The following is a 17569-nucleotide window of genomic DNA, read 5'->3' as shown; positions in this document are numbered from 1 at the left end:
TCACCTACTTCAGCTGCTTGGCTTTTCTCTGTACCTCGAGCATCCTAAGTGCCCTCCCACCACAGGACCTTTGCACACACTGTTCTCGCTCCCGAAAAGGCTTTCAACCTACAGCCACCCAAACTCCTGTGCCTGTCTTTGACCTATTCACCTTCAGAGCTCAACAGTAACGTCACTTCTCACAGAGACCTTCCCTGTGCCTCAGACTAGGTTAAGCCCCCTTTCTACACTCTTTCAGCATATTTTTTCTACACAGAACTTACTGTATTTGTGATAATACACTTTGTGATTCTTCATTTTTAATTTTTGCTTAGCATTTGTCTCCCCTACTAGACTGTAAGTTTCTCAAGATCCCAGACCATGTCTGTGATGCTCAATCAATAGTAGATGAATAAACAAATAAGTAAACTGCCTGGTCCAAGATTACATCAACTCAGATCTCACAGAAAATCTGTATAGACAGCGGGGGAAATATAGTTATTTTTAACTTCTATACACACAGCACTTAAAAAAGGTTGGAATGGCTAGCCTGCCTCCATTTTTTCATTCTTTCCATTTTGTTTTTCTTTTTTCTTTACCCACAGTGGGGTCCTTCTGTGCGTGCACAAGTTCCAACAATAACACCTACTGGTGTTTGCGTACAGTTAATGAGACACACAATTTTCTGTTCTGCGAGTTCGCCACTGGCTTTTTGGAGTTCTTTGATATGAATACAGATCCTTACCAGGTAAGTCAGTATGTTTTTCACTTCGTGAACGTTACTGAAAATCGAATAACCAGAGCCCAAGCGTCACTATCTCATCCTGGCCTCTTCACCCGCAGCTCACAAATGCAGTGCACACGGTGGAACGGGGCATTTTGAATCAGCTTCACATGCAGCTGATGGAGCTCAGAAGCTGTCAAGGTTACAAGCAGTGCAACCCAAGACCTAAGGGCCTTGAACTGGGTGAGGAAAAAAATGTTTCTTTCCTGTATTACCTGAAAAATTCTTCGTGTTGTCGTTTTCTGCCTTCGAAATGTTTATACGCATAGAAACATACAGTTTGGGATAAGCACTGGGGAAACATTCCAGGCAATTCCAAACATAATGTCTTCTCTACATTTCGCTCTGGGCGCCTTAGTGAAAAATGGCACGTGCCAAAAGAGTTGGGGAGTGTTCCGTTCCAAACTCCCCATAGGTCTATTCCGTTAAACCTCAATTCCTGATAGAAGCATCCATGGGAAGATAGGACAAAAGCATTGGGCATGTATTTATTATTGCTGTCAACAGCCATAAGATACACTCTAGATAAACCAGGATAGCCTACTCATTTTAAGACAATTTGCAGGGAAAAACACACGATGTCCTATTTTTGCTTATCACAGTTTGGAGCTCCCCCATTTGGACCCCTGCCCATAGACAGTGAGTTAATTTCTTTTGCCAGGATTTCCCATCTGAAACGCAGTATTTGAGCCATTTGTTGTCCTGGGATCTTAAAGTATAAGAGGGCCTGTGTGGAATCCACCAGATGTCCTCTTCCCGGTCGTCAGTCTTTCTTTCACTTATTCCTCCCTTGGCTCCTGGGGATGCAGTCCTTTTCAGTGTCTGTTCCAGCTCTTTCCTAGTTAATGAGAATACTTTCTCGTCATTCTTGTAGAAATGTAAATACCAGCTGTCCATGGAAGGAAGGAGAAAGCTGAAGCTGGCCAAAGCCATTGGCATCAGCATAGCATGCCAACCCCCAAAGGGTGGAGAACTGGCCCCCAGGCAGCGGGGAGCAGTGTGCAGGAACCCTCTGTTGTGCAGCTGAGTTTGTGTCTCTGTGGGTCGCCCACGGAGCCAGCATCACCAACAATGAAACTGGGCAGCTCCCTGAGTCACGTGACTTAAAGGGGTAGAGGTGGGGGCATCCTAAAATGGTACACATCACCACCTGTCATTTCTACCATTGTAGGGTCCTGGAGGCTTTAGAGCTGTGAGAAAATCCCATAAGCGATCATAAATCCTGTGACCTGTGAGAGAGGTCCCCTCTCAGCTCAGTTGACACATCTCAGTTAACACCTTGGTGAAATTAGTTGCCCTCAGGAAGAGCCCAGTCCTGCCATGCAAAATAGGTCTTCTGGTCGCTGACCCCAGTCCGCTCAAATCTTTTCAAATATCCTGCTTATCTGTTGACCTTTTCCTCAATCCTTACAAAAAGAAAAGAAAAAGCCTGGAAACGAAGCCAACTCTGGAGGCACTGGAAATATTACACCCAGATATTTCTCCCCCAAAGAACACAGTATTCTTATGGGTGATGACATAACAGCTCTACTTAGTGAAACCTGATAGAGTCTCCTCGTGGTGAAATCACACAGCAGGTGGAGCCGTTACTGCTCTCTCACACTTCACGCAGTCCTCTCCCCTTTCTAGATGATTCCTGGGGGAGATGATTGTTGGCCCCTTTCTTCAAGTGTTTTGTCTAAAAATAACCCAAATTTAGCTTTTACTGAGACTTACACAGGCTTCTGGAAGCACTTCCTAGCTGCTTTTCAATGGTCTCTCCTCCTTCCTCACCCCCACCCATCTTTCATGGGAACTCTTGTATGTTTTATCTGAAACCTGTTTGCGGATAGCTTTCAATCCTCCTTTTGAACCTGTCTAATAGAAAAGCTCTGTTGGATCTCAACACTGTCTATACTTAACACAGTATGTTTCTTTCTAGGATTTAGATGTTGTACATGACACACTGCACTACATAGTGAATGATTTTATGAGTCCCAAAGCTAACATAAATTACTCTTGTATTTTCCTATATCAGGAAATAAAGATGGAGGAAACTATGACCTACACAGGTATTCACACTTTTTTTTATTCTCCCCTGGCAGCTTCTTTCCTGATAATTGCATGATTCAGCCATTTCCACTAATTTCTGTTTCTTACCACGTTGCGCAGCGCTTAGCGGGGCTGCATGCATGTTCTAACAGCGCGCTCCACCATTTTGCATCATTGGTTCCAGATCGGTCATTTTGCTTTGAAATCAGCTCACTGTCACAACAGGATGTCTCAGAGCATTTACTCACTCCCATGCGTGTTGGCTTGTTGAATGATGCTTTTAAGCATGGAATGACGTGACGGCGGAAAACCAGAATGACCTTTGGGAGCCCTGGCGAGAGGGTGGGAGAATTATGTGCCGGGTGGTGCTTGCTTCCACGTTGATTTGGTGGAGATGCTGCGTGGAAACTGGTTAGAGATTTTTAGGAACTGTAACGTCAAAGGCACAGAAGGAGGGATGAGAATTTTAAGAGCATGCTAAAGCTGAAGTTGGAAGAAGTAGACGCTTCCTTGTTAACAGTACTTAATTGATTTTGGTGGTGAGTGGCAGCTGTGATGTGATTCAGACGGCTCTGCAGGGTGGTGGTGATTAAAGAGAAGCTCTCGGGCTGGAGACGGGGTATCAGGAGTAAGGCGCGCAGAAAGGACTCTAAGCATGGACGCACTACTGCCAGACACACAAACGCTTCACAAGCAGGCCTCTCCAACCCCCACCCATCCCTTGCACAGACCTTCCACTCCAAGCACAGACCTCAGGACGGTTTGTCAGAAATGTGCCATGTGGGGCAGGAGGGACTGTCCTTACCACCTCTACTATGTGGAAGTTGATGTACGATGTGTGAGCACCCTAGTTATTGGAACTGCTTAGGAGAAAAACTTCCATCAAAGGAACGTGGACTTAACTGGGGCCATCCATATTGATATCGCCTCAGAGAAACCGAACAATATTGACATTGCAGGGCTCCCTGTCCGTCCACTCCAACCTCCAGAACTATGGTCTCAGATTCCCCCTTTCAGAGGGCAGCTCACTGGTCTGAGCAGAGGCTAAACAGTAGGAAAAGTGGTGGGAAGATGTAAACAAAGAAAGCTGGACGTTTGAGGCTACTTGATAACCATTTCTGTCTCTTCTTTTTCCCTTCTCTTCTTTCCTTTCCTCACTCTGCCCCCACACTGGCCCTACGTGACCCCCTAGCACACGTAAGGCAGAGCAGAAGAACCCATTCTTAAGCTGGTCTCACCCAGGATATGAGCTGACGAGGTAATGCCCCATACGCCAGCACTGGTTCCCAGGGGTCAGGTTAAGATACTGTGTTTCCCTGAAAATAAGACCTAGCCAGACAATCAGCTCTAATGTGCCTTTTGGAGCAAAAATCATAGTAAAATAAGACTGGGTCTTATATAAGACCAGGTCTTTATAATATAATATAATACCAGGTCTTATATTAATTTTTGCTCCAAAAGTTCCATTACAGCTGATTGTCCGGCTAGGTCTTATTTTCAGGGAAACACGGTATTTCCAAAATGTGACATTTGAAATGGACCTGACAGGCCGGCCCCGTGGCTCAGGTGGTTGGAGCTCCATGCTCTTAACGCCTAGGTCGCCAGTTCGATTCCCACATGGGCCAGTGAGCTGCGCCCTCTACAGCTGAGATAGTGAACAACAGCTCTCCCTGGAGCTGGGCTGCCGTGAGCAGCCGGAGGTCGGCATCAGCTGCCAGAGGTTGGGGTAGAGCGAGGTTGGTGTAGAGCGAGGTTGGTGTAGAGCGCAAGGCTCATAATATCAGCATGGGTCAGGGACCTGTGTAGACTGAGAAACAACGGCTTGAACAAGAGTGGGGGTGGGGGAAGTGGGAAAAGGGGGAAACAAAGAAATGGACCTAACACTAAATATTGACTTTACAGCTATTTAATGATGCACTGCGTTTTACAGCTAAACCTTTTCGGGCTGGCCTTCTTTTACTTCTGTCACGAGAGAGGTAAAAGGATATTAACAGGTTGTTTAAGGCTTGAGCCTGGTCAGAGTTCTTCTCCCTCAAGCCATCCCTAGATGCTTTGAGACGAAGAATGTTTAGCTGCGCTCCAGTCATAATTAAGTGGCAAGCATCTGGGGCTCTCCCCTCTTGAGCTCTGCCACCACCACTAACCGGGGCCAAGTCCATTGTTTCTGAGGTCATTTGACACAGCAGTGGGAACTTTGTCAATGGAGTCCCCTCTCTGGTCATTTGGCCATTGAAAGCGTTTGTGCAGGGTGAAATAGTGTTACCAGTTGCTTTTCTTTTTTTCTCCTAAATTCCTTACCGAAGGACAAGTCTAAGGATACTCTGTAACTCAAAATGACTGGCGTTTTCAGATGCCACCATTCCATAGCCCATGAGGCAAGCTGTCTTTTAACTTAGTACCCATGTTGCAGGCAGAGAATCATGGGACAGGGTTATTGAGAGAACACCTGCCTGTCACACCTGGGGACTCACTGGACACTCAGAAGCAGTGTTTGATGTAGACTTAACCTGCTCACTGTATCCTGTTGGATTGGAAGGGAACAGATACAGAATAAGCTACTGTATGTGTGATGCCTCAGAGAAACTCTCTCCAGATCGCCAGCGGAACCAGTATTACAGTACACAGCCCTCCGAGGATGGCACTGCTTACTGGGTTTCAGGAGCTTTGATTATTGCAGATGTGGTGGGGCGGGCATGGAAAATTCATTAAAAGCCATTTTGAATTATGAAATTTCATTACAACGACTTTGAGAAAAATGATAAGCAAACCTGAAGAATTTGAAATTTGAAAATTCAAGTGTATTTTAGAAAATGTATCTCATACAGGACTGACTCACCAAGAGTTTTTAAACCACTTTCAATTTTGTAGATTTTCAAAAATGAATCCTTCGATGTATTTAAAAGGTCTTCGAAAAGCAAGTCCGTTCCCTGTGCAATTTCATGATTCCTTTTGTCTGTTTATTTTTTGCTGTGGTGTGTGCATGAGGCAGGGGCAGCTGACATGCTTGGCGCCCTCACACTGGTCATTTTTCAGTTAGGACAAGCTCAGCGTAATGACACAGCTCAGTAAGCGGCCCCCATGACTCAGGAAATAATTTTTGGCTTGAGTTGAAAGCAAGAATTTCTGTGTTGCAAAATAGTGTAGGATCAACAGGTCGATGGGGTGTTTATTTTTTCCACTGCATATGAAAACTGATGCTGCTGCCCTCTGATGCCCAACACGAGCTGCCGCCTGTCATGGCGTGTGCCCAGTGGCTGTGGGGCAGTCAGTTCTTAGCAGCCTAACACTGGCAGGGCTGCTTCCTGGTCCTGCTGTCCCACGCCCTGCAGGCCAGCAGACCACACTGTGTTCCAGCCTCAGCAGCCATGCTTCTGTCCACATCTTTCTGTTTCTTTGACTCATCTCCCCTTAGAGTCACAGTCTGTGCCTTACAGATGGTTGTGGGTGAGAGGTTGTAGGTACAGTGGTTAGAGCACAGACAACAGAGCCGGACTGCCTTGTGTTCAAATTCCAGCCTCGCTAATGAGAAGCTGAGAACAGAGTCTGGCACGTATCAAACCCCTATAATGATGGACATTATTAGTAAGGTGCAATAGGGGATGCAAAAACATTTTCATGAGGGAGACATTCCATGGTCAAGCTCTCTGTATGTGAAAGAAGAGAGCAAGTGATACTATAATTCCAAAGAATGTTACGTTACCATTTTGAAAATCAGATTAGTGCCTTCAGAACTGAAACTTGGGAGGAGAATAGCCATATTAATTAAAATGCCCTGCCAGGTAGCAACGATCGACAAAACTATAACGCTTTATGAATTTCTGGTTGACTTATTCCTCGCTCCTTGACATGGTAGACATCTAGCCAGGTGAAATTCAAAGTTTGCTGTTGAGCACAGATACCCAGAATCACCTACTGGGAGGGGCTGCCCGTGCTGCGGAAAGCCAGGGGAGGGGAAGAGGAGGGTCACGAAAGGCTTTGTAGGGGGGATGATGCTCAAATTGAATCTTGAAGGCTGAGAGCCGACTAGGATGGTGAGGCATAGAAGCACCTTCTAGGAACAAATACAGGTGCTGAGGACGGAGAGTCTGGTGCTTTCTGGAAACTATACGTTGTTCCATGAGGCTAGGACACGGGTGATGTGGGGAAAAGGAATAGAACAGGCTGAGGAAGTCACTAGGAGTCAGGCCATCTCTGTAGAAACTGTCCTTTCTGCTCCTCAGGCCACCGGTAACTCTTGTTGACTAGAACACTCCTCCAGGAAGCATTAAAATTCCACGCATATGTGATCTCTAAGTCACCCAATCTGTGGTCATGTTTTTCAAAGTAAGTCAATGTCATCCAGAAAGAAAAATGACTCAGCTTGAGACCTGTGTGGGTTTTTTCATTTCCCTTAGTGGTTTCACAACCTTTCTATTTCTCGGGTTCAACGAGAATTAAATGTAACTTGGAATCATCTACACTTATTTTGAAAATTCACTTTTCCAAACAAACCTATTCACCCCTGTCCTCCTTGAATAAAGAACTGCAGAATGGTCCAAGAAAAGGGCATTGTGTTTTGCGAGACGAGGACAGACAGAAACCAGGACAGATGTACACGGAGGGTGCCATAAAAAAAGGTATACACATTTTAAGAAAGGAAAAAACCTGTATGAAAATTGTAATATTCAAGGGGCGGCCAGGTGGCTCAATTGGTTAGAGCGTGAGCTCTTAACAACAAGGTTGCAGGTTCAATTCCCACATGGGATGGTGGGCTGTGCCCCCTGCAACTAAAGATTGAAAATGGCGACTGAATTTGAAGCTGAGCTGCGCCCTCCACCACTAGATTGAAGGACAACGACTTAACTTGGAGCTGATGGGCCCTGGAGAAATGCAGTTCCCCAATATTCCTCAATAAAAAAATAAAAAATAAAAATTGCAATACTCAATATATACCAATAACAAAAGATGAATATAAGTCATGTGTATACATTTTTTGGGGCACCCCCAGTATATCAATAGCTATTCCTATACCTACAGATACAGAGATAGGTGTGGATGTAGCTACCTATATTTAAAAACAATGTGTTTATACTGATACTTTTCTAATGCAACACCGCAAGGTTCCTTGTAGTCTTCCTAGTTTCTATATTACAACTTATTTTTCCAACAGTGAGGTGTTTCCATTATCCTCGATGGGTTAACTCATTGGTTAAACCCTACAGGACACAGAAGGCAATTTCAGAATGACGAAATCCTACTACTGCAAAACAAACCTGCTAACTCGAGGTCAATATATTTTTTCCATTCTTTTTGTCTTTAGAAGGAGAGAAAACAGCACTGTGTTCAAAGTTACTTGGGCTCCTTCCGTGCCACCCCTCCCTCTTTATTGTGATTACGTTATTCGTTTGAAATAAGAGTAAGGTTGGTTGATTTCTGTTTGTAGTCCGTTTTAGGGTCTGGTTTTTCTCACCATTGTTTAGTTTTTTTAGTATGCAATGCATCAGCATAGTTCCAAAACGCCACAACTTGAAAAAGAAAGCAAGAAGCTTTGGGGTTGATCAGATTAGGTCCCATAAATAGTCAGAACGCTTTTGTGGGTCAACTGGGCATAAATTCTGGCTCCACCTCCTATGTGGAGAAATGTTACTTCTTTCCACAGCCTCTTCCCACCCAGCAGTGAAGGTAACCAGTCTCGTCAGTGTCTGCTTTATCTTCCTGTGTTTCTTGGTGCAATAATGTGCCGATGCTGTATATTTTATTTCTCTTGCCTTTTTACACAAAAGGTAGCATATTATACATACTACATTGTACTTGGTGTCTTTTTCACTTTGAAATATGATTTTCTCTTTAAAATACATCCTCCCTGGCAGTTCAGAGATTTTCCCATTCTCTTTTCATGACTTTTATAGTACTCTACTGTGTGGATGCCACTTATTCAACCACTCTTTTATGTGTAGATATTTCCGTTATTCTCATATTTTGCAGTTACAAGTAGTGTTGCAATAAAGAACCTTGTGCAAATATGTTTCACATTGTTAAAGATGTCTTCAGAAGAAATTCCCAGTCATGGGATATCTGAACTGATGGGCAAATGCATATATGGGTGTATTAAATATTGCCAATTTGGCAATATTTGTACCGTTTTGCATGGCCATCATCAATGCGTACATGTCTGTTTTCAACAGCTGTCCAGCTTCTTAATTTGTTTTTTTCAATCGAATGAGAAAGAAACAGTATCTCAGTATGGTTTTCATTCATATTGCAGTTAAATTGAACGTGTTTTTGAACATTTAAAGCCCATTTTACTTGTTTTTATAGATTATCTGGATGTGTCTTCTGCCCATTTTTTCTATCTAGTTTTTGAATAATTGATAACTTTATGATGCTGAGTCTTCCACCCAAGAACAAAGGATAATTGTCTACTTGGTCAAGTGTACTTCTGGGTCTTTTAGAAACTTTTTAAAGTTTTTTCTTATAAGTGTTGTACATTTCTTGTTAAATTTATTCATAGGCTCTTTATCTTTTTTGTTACTATTGTAAATAGGCTTTTCCTTCATCATTAAAAACTCTACCTGATTAGTATTTGTGTATTCTTATTTACTTTTAGTCCATTTGACCTGTCTTGAATTGAGTATCTACGGTTAATTATGTTTCTCACTGTATCTTCTATTAGGTAGCTTCTTTTTGTTTGTTTGTTTCTTTTTTAAACAGTAGAAATGAGATTTAAGTCAGGGTTTTATTTTTTTATTTTTTATTTGTTTATATATATATATATATTCCCCCCTTTTTTCTACCTCCTCCCCCCCTCCAGTTCACACCGTTGTTTCTCAGTCTAGTTGTGTAGGACGCAGCTCCCTGGCCCAGGCTGGTGTTATGAGCCTTACGCTCCCCCTGGCTGAGGCAGTCTGTCGGCAGCACTCAGCATCCCACAGCAGCTGATGCCAACCTCCGGCTGCTCACGGCAGCCCAGCTCCAGGGAGAGTTGTTGTTCACAATCTTAGCTGTAGAGGGTGCAGCTCACTGGCCCATGTGGGAATCTAACTGGCGGCCCTCAGCTTTACGAGCGTGGTGCTCCAACCGCCTGAGCCACTGGGCCGGCCCGGTAGCTTCTTCTTTACAAAGCTGGTTGCCCTTTATTTTTCCCTTTGGAACGTAATAGGCTTTGTACTTTTGTTCTGTTGGTTGCCTTTGAACGTATACATTTTTAATATCCCTAATCCCTGTTTCTTATTTAATCTTTTATTACCTCAGTGGTCAGTTTTTAATGGTGTTTTGTAAACTCCCATTTATTACTTAAACTATATTCTCAATGAACTTATTCTCTTCCAGCTTTTCTATTTTTCCTCCCATTTTTAGTTGCACTGTTTCCACTTTGTCATGTGAAATGTATATATTGTTTTTACCCTTCCCCAGCTTTGTTTTACTCCTAGATCTGATAAACATATTAAATGTACACCACCAGTCCTTTTGCGGTAGTTCCCCCAGTGATTTCTTAGCTGAATGAAATTCGTTTTCTAGAAGACTATTCGAGAAGAGCTGATGTGTACAGTACCCTCTGCATTCTTACATTTTTAAAACTGTTTTTCTACAGCGTTGGTACTTGAAGCAGAGCTCGGCTGGATATAAGATCTTTGGCTCAATACTCTAATTTCTGATTTAGGATCCTGAGACACTTGATTTAATTTACTTGGCAGTGTTGTGTCGTGGCTTTTTTCGTTTTATGGTGTATTTTAGCAGGAGCATTCTCATAAGATGATAGATTTTTTTCTTAGTGTCTATTTTTTTAATAATTTTATGTAGACTTAGACTGCCTTTATCAATTTCATGGATGTGAAATATTTGCAAGTTTCCTAGATTAAGAGTATCGTTTTCTGTCAGTGTAACCAAATATACTTTCTTTTTACTTTTTTATTTTATTATTATTGGGGGGAGGTGAGAAAAATTGAGCGTCCTCCAATTTTTTGTTTTTCTATTTTTCTTGCAGGACGTGCAATTGCCACCCCCCTTCCTTTTTCTTTATCACAATTTCCAACGAGTATATCTCTCTTCCTTCATCTGCTTTTCTGCCTGAAGCAATACCTTTTAGGGACAACCACCTCAATGCCTGGGCACTTAAGTCCCTTCTTTATTGTCACTACTGCCATTTTACAGGACTCTTCACAGTATTTCATGCTTCAGATTTCCAGCGATGGTTGCAAATCAACTCTTAGTTCCATCTTCAATTCCTTCTTCTCTTATCCATGCTGTTTTCCCAGTGCTTTTCCCCAAAGTGTGAAATACAGCTCTGCTTAGATTTGGTATTAACTTTTTTTTTTTTTAACTTATAGGTGATTTGAAGATTATATCATTTTCTATCTTCTAGTTAAACTGAGAATATAGGTCTTGTGTAGTTTTGCTCATGCTTCCTGTTGCTCTGTATTATTTTGCGGGACGTTCATTGGATCTAGCCGCCTCTTTAGAATGGTACTTGGATGCAACTAGAGAAAAGATGTTTTCTGCACAAGTATAGTCATCTTGGTGATGTAGTAAGATGTGAGAGAGAAAAAGCTGCAGCATTCTTTGCATGCTCTGAAAACCACTGAAAGAGTGATTTACTGAAGGCATAGAACTTTTAGGGCAAAAAAACAACAATCGAAACAGAGTCAAGCATTTGATGTGAAGAGTTTAATTGCATTCAGGTTTATTTTTATAGCAGGGAATATAAAATAAAAATATCTTATGAAGCATTGACTATTCCATTACAATACTTCCAAATTCGTCATTCACCCCACAACCCCATAAGTGATCAAGGTTGTGATTCTCACGTTTGACAGATGACAGACCAAGACTCAGAGACTCATCACAGGGTTTCCTCGTTGCAGAGCTGACTTGAGTAGAGCCAGGCGTAAAACATGAGCCCCTTGACTGACGTACAGTGCATTTCTAGCACAAGCTGTGCCCAATCGTAGTTCTCACTTGTTTGATCCTCTTTCCAACTGTTTGTTATTGTTCAATCACTTTTGTAAGCTAAGGCCACTCCTTAATAACAAATTACTAGGGTAAAATGCTTTTTCGGGTTGTATTTCCAATTGATGTGCTCTGTAAAAACAATGGAAGCTGCTTGTCCAAAAGGAGGAAATGCTTTCTCCACTAATGACCCACCTTCATCTCTCTTCTCACAGAGGACAGTTATGGGATGGATGGGAAGGTTAATCGGCGCAGTCTCACTGCAGACGTCAACTGGGGAGGCCTGGAGAATTTCTACAGCGTGAATGAAAGCGTCTCTGAATACAGACAGAACTATAGACTTAGTCTGGTTGACTGGACTAATTACTTGAAGGATGTAGATAGAATATTTGCACTGCTGAACAGTCACCACGAGCAAAATCAAACAAATAAGACTAATCCTGCTCAAGGTGATGGATTCCGGGCTGTATCTGCTGAGCTCTCTGTGCCGGTAGAGATGGCCTCTGCTGAGTCAGATGAAGACCCACGTCCTACAATTGGGGAAGCCCCTCATTTGACCTTGCCAGCTGACCTTCGAACCCTGCATTTGAACCGACCGACGTTCAGTCCAGAGAGGAAACTTGAATGGAATAACAACATTCCAGAAGTTAGTCATTTGAATTCTGAACACTGGAGAAATCATAAAACTGACAAATGGATGGAACATAGAGAGATAAATCATCTTGCAACTGATTTCAGTGGCAATGGTGTGCTCGAGCTGATACTTAAGCCCAGCTCCAGGCTACAGCCCATTAGACACCAGAAAGAACTTCCCCGGGAAGGTGGTCCAGAACGAGATGTTTTCAAAGAGCAACTGTATCTTCCTGTGCATTCTGATGTTGACTCTACTCATCAGACGGTCAGAATGTCCACCTTGGAGGAGCCTATTAACTCCAGCACGGAGAAATGAGGTGGAGAAGAATCACAGAAAGGGGAGCTCACAGACTCGAGAAGGCAGTGCCTCCTTTCCGCTCTCCTCTGAGTAGATGAAATTGTTACTTTATCCTAAACACAGTATTTTTTTAACTTTTTATTAGTAAACTAATAAAGGTAATCATGACAACCAACATTCCAAGCTACCCTAGGTGCAGTAGAAGTCAGTGTGCATGCAAGCAGATGTCCAGGGACTCAGTGATGTCACTATGTGTCACGAGTAGAAAGAAAGGTGGATTTGTGGATTTTGGGGGGGCTTCTTGGGGGGGCTACTAAAACAGTATTATCTTTTGAAAGTTGTAGGGACATGCATATATCAATACTATCCAATGAAGATGGCCAGAAAGGTGCCTTGCTGAGTTTCTGAAACTGGACATCCTTGGTCAATCTTTCCACACGCTTTCCACTGCCTGCACCATGTGGTTTTGATTCATTTCTAACCACTGGAATTTTTCGATGCCATCATTTTTAGTTCAGTGATTTTGCACTTTGAGATCGGAATGCCATGTCAATTGGACTAGTCCTTATTATTATATTATTATTATTTTTTACAGGCTTGTCACAGTCTCACTGCTTGCTCTCAGTGTGACAAAATAAAATAGACCCCTAAGGATGACACACAGTATGGATCCCATATTGTTTAACATATGCTTTTGCCAGAAACTAGTGCATGCGTTTCACCTCGACTTGCTAAAATTGATTAGCAGAAAGGCATGGCTGATGATGTTGGCAGTAAAAATAAATAAATACACAAAACAAAGATTGCCTGCTCTCTCTGTGCCTAGCCGCAGTGTTCATCTTACGCTTACCATTGCTAAATTTTTATTATTTTCTTACCAGGAGAAAAGGACTGAAGACTTTTTTTCCCTCATCTCTGTTTTCTTGACCTAGCTAATAAGCTTACATGTTGAGAAAGTATGTTTCATTTTGAATTTCTCTAAGGATTTTTTTTCAATAAAACAAATTCATGAATGTTTCATAATTTAAATACCACCCTATGTGTTGTACGATTCTTTTTAAGGCCTTCGCCAAGTTCTGACTTTCTAAAGGCATAGTTCAAAATTGCTGTTCAAATTCTGAGTTCTTGAAAATATTCCTCTTATGTATTAGATTTTTAAATACCAGCAAAAGGATTACCTCATTGAAAGTTACCAGTATCGTAATCAACTTCCCAAAAATAGCTTAACAGTGATTTTCTTTTTAGATAATTCAAACACATAGGTAAATTATGTTTTCTTTAAGTGCTTAAGGTAAACTCTTTTAAATAAAATTTAATATGTTATAGTGGAATCTTTGATAACTTTAAGTCTTTATTGTAGACCCTGTACATATGTTAAAATTAACTAGCTCTGTATCAGATGTGTGTGTCACTGGCTGAATGACAGAAGAAACATATTTATGGTCACGAATGATAAGCTTTGTAAAGAAAGTTTCAGGTTATTAGGACGCATACTGTGTTTTTTTAATCTTGTGTAATATTCTGTGATACTTTTATAGAACAATTCTGGCTTCAGGAAAGTCTAGAAGCATTATTTCTTGAAATAAAAGGTGTTTCAACTTGACCTGTTTCAGAGAAATGCGCTTAACCAAGTTTTTGTGGTGCACCCATTCCTGGCAAGTAAAACTGAGTCCCCATCTCACGTTATATAATTGAATATTAGCCGTATTAGTAACACGGACCCAAAGTCAGTGGGTTATCGAACATTCTCACATTAGGCATTACAACATGGCTTTCTCTCATTGCTGTGGCAGAGGCAGCACCAGCACGGCTGCAGCCTGGACCTGGTTTTATTCTCTACTGTCACCATCTTGAAATCTTGACTAATTCTTGAACCAGGGATCCCACCTTTCCATTTTTCACTGGACCCACAAATTATGCATCCAAGAGCCCAGACCCACCAAAGGCAGTTTGGGTTCTTTGGAGACCATGAATTTTGGGGGAGACCTAACCGCTCTCCAAGACCTCAAGTTTTCTAACTGACAAATTCCATGCAATTCCTTCTGCTCCGGAGCTCCTGAGGTGCTTTCTCCCCCAGGTAGAGGGGCTAACAATATGAAATGTCCGGAAAGCCAACATTTCCAGCAATAACAAAGGGGGGGAAAAAGCAAAGGACTTTGGAATCTGCCAGTTCAATCCTTCGATAATTGAGGAAACCGTGTGTATTTAGCTTGCTAGGGCTGCCATAACAGAATACCAGAGACAAGTGGCTTAAACAACAGAAGCTTGTTTTCTCACAGTTCTGGAAGCTGGAAGTCTGAGAGCAAGCTGTTAGCAGGCTTGGTTTCTCCTGAGGCCTCTCCCCTTGGCTTATAGATGGCCGCCTTCTCACTGTGTCCTAACATGGCCTTTTCTATGTGCACGTGCATGGATGGTGTCTTAGAAGGACACCAGACGTAGAGGGTTAGGACCCACCCTTCTGACCACATTTAACCTTAATTACTTAAGTCTTTAAAGGCCCTATCTCCAGATACACAGTCACATTGGGGGTTAGGATTTCAATATATGAATTTAGAAGGGTCCCAGTTGGGTCCATAGGTCACAGTTTTCATCAAGGGAAGAGTCCGAGGTAACAGTGCTGTCCAAAGGCACGTCACTACCTTCCTCTTGTTCCTTTCCTGTAAAATGTGACTAGGCCAAATGTTGCTATCCTGGGGAAAATTGCATCTTAGTTTAATATTTAGGTTGATGCAAAAGTAATTGCTGTTGAAAAGGTTAGAAATAATTGCAAAAACCGGAATTACTTTTGCACCAACCTGATAATGTGGAATAAGGGCCCAAGAGAGACTAGCTGGCCAACTGGCCTCATTTGATCTGTGAGGAGGCTGACGCTCAGAGGGGCTGGATTGATTTCCCATCTTCCCATTCCCCACAGATTTAGAAGAGGAAAAGATTTAGCAGAGGCCAGAGCCAGCCCCTCTCCACTTTTTCAACACACACACACATGCACGCACGCGCACACACTAGATTAGGGAAGAGAGGCTGTAGTGGGACCCCATTTAGTAAGAAGTAATGGAAAGAATAATGGACATGAAATGAGAGACATAACTTCATGGCAAAGTCCAGTTTTTACTATCTGTGTGATCTTGGAAAAGTCACACAAGCTTCTAAAACACCTTCCTCAACTGTAAAGTAAGAGGTTCGACTTAAGGACGCAAATGTACAGCATATGCGTTTCTTTTCCCAAAATGTGCCCACAGAAGATATTGTTAATGCTTTAAGACACTTTCCACTAACCCAGGGTGTGGGCCCTTAGAATCATTTTCAACACAGCAGCTACTTCTCCAGTCAGCTACTATCAACATTGGTGAATTGGTGGCGTTGGCACGCAAGACAAAAACCTATCTGCGACACCCAAACTTGATAACTAATATCTGAGGCTCCTCCCACCTTTCTTAAACAAACAAACAAAAATTCCTATGGGCGCCAGCATTTGCAAGGTGTTTTGATTAAGAGAGAAGGAATGAATACTTAAAATTCCCATCCCATGCCGAGCGTTCCTAACCACGTCGACCTTCTAAAAATTATTTTTCAATGTTTATTTTTCCAGACTTTAGAGCTGATAGGATCTCATATAAGAAGGTCCTCAATTTACCAAATTCGTCCAATTCTGGTTGAGATTTTCAAAAATTATTTTCATAGAAAACAAAAATTGGTTGATAATGAAAATACTCCAGGCAGTTAATACGTCGAGATGGTTTTACCGGCCTGGTTCATTTAGGCTCCCATGACTTATAAAAGCTGCGGTGGAAGCCCCATCTCCAACCTTTCCCAACTCCGACACTTCCCACACTAACTGCCAGGTGAGTGTTTTGTCACCGTGGCTCAGATCTCAGCCTCCTACTCAGAAATCTTCAATGACTTTTTAATGTCCTCTGTGAAGTTTTAGCCTTTCATCCACCCACCCAGCCTTTCATCACTGCTCCACCTCACCTGTCACTACCAGCTTTCCCTGGATTCATGCTACCTTCCCAGGTCTGAATTTTTCTCCAACTTTCCATCTACCCTCCTTGGGTATATTCCCATTCCCCCTCTCAACCTGTAGAAATCTCACCCAACCTTCAATTCCCATATCATTTGAAACTTTCTTGGACACCCCCACTTTCGGACATAATATCACCCCCATTTTATACCCTTCCCCAGGTAAGAAAACACTGACGTTGTACCAAGTCTGGGACCAACAAAGTGAGAATAAGTGGCCACATTGATAACTTTGCTCCTTTTCCCCATTTCTGACTAAGAAACTTACCTAATGCAACTATCACTAGTGTTGATCAACTCACCTACTTGTGTTGCTGACGTTGAGAACTTGAACAGTATAAGGTAGAGGGAATGTCTTTCAAATTTCGGATTTTTTCCTGCTGGGATTAGCACATCTTAACCCCTGATGCTAAAAAGTCCTGCAGAAGGCTGGCGCCAAAGGGAGCTTTGCTGCTGGCAATGGGAGTGGGGAGCAAAGGTATACACCTCCTGTTCTGAATTTCTAGCCTCCCAAGACTCTGCAGCTCAGCTTCTGCATCCTCTCCCCCAAAACCTCTTCCCCCACATCACCCCACCTCTCAGCCCCAACAGCACAGATGACCCAGAACCACAGTGGAACCAATCAAACCACTAATGGACCTCAGCAGAAGAGATGACATCGATTTGCCACCTTACTATGTTATGTACCCATCACAGCCCCACACAAACCCAGGAACGGGAAGGGCCCAGAGATTAGCAGAGCATGTGTTTTCCATTATGACCAGTAGGTGTCACTCTAGTGCAGCTAAAGCAGACATCTTTGCTCCGAGCCAGGACCTGGCCCCTGTCAGAGGGGCGGCCACTTACAAGAATTTCTAAAGTAGCAGCACTACCATTTGACTAGAACACAGCCCCCCCTG

General features: G+C 42.6%; 1 protein-coding gene across 1 annotated transcript in view; it reads left to right on the top strand.

Annotated features, from left to right (window-relative positions):
- The window catches only part of SULF1 (sulfatase 1), a 128818-nt gene extending 114565 nt beyond the window's left edge, over positions 1-14253 (top strand). The window contains 4 exon segments of the mRNA XM_074319303.2: positions 585-727; positions 823-946; positions 11935-12661; positions 12663-14253. Of these exon segments, the coding sequence (XP_074175404.2) occupies positions 585-727; positions 823-946; positions 11935-12661; positions 12663-12744 (1076 nt within the window). The 3' untranslated portion in view covers positions 12745-14253.
- Positions 14254-17569: the final 3316 nt, after the last annotated feature.

Source organism: Rhinolophus sinicus, chromosome 7 (genome assembly GCF_057876585.1).
Source record: "Rhinolophus sinicus isolate RSI-liver-muscle chromosome 7, RSI-T2T, whole genome shotgun sequence".
Classification (NCBI taxonomy): domain Eukaryota; kingdom Metazoa; phylum Chordata; class Mammalia; order Chiroptera; family Rhinolophidae; genus Rhinolophus; species Rhinolophus sinicus.
This window is presented reverse-complemented; position numbering and strand designations above follow the sequence as displayed.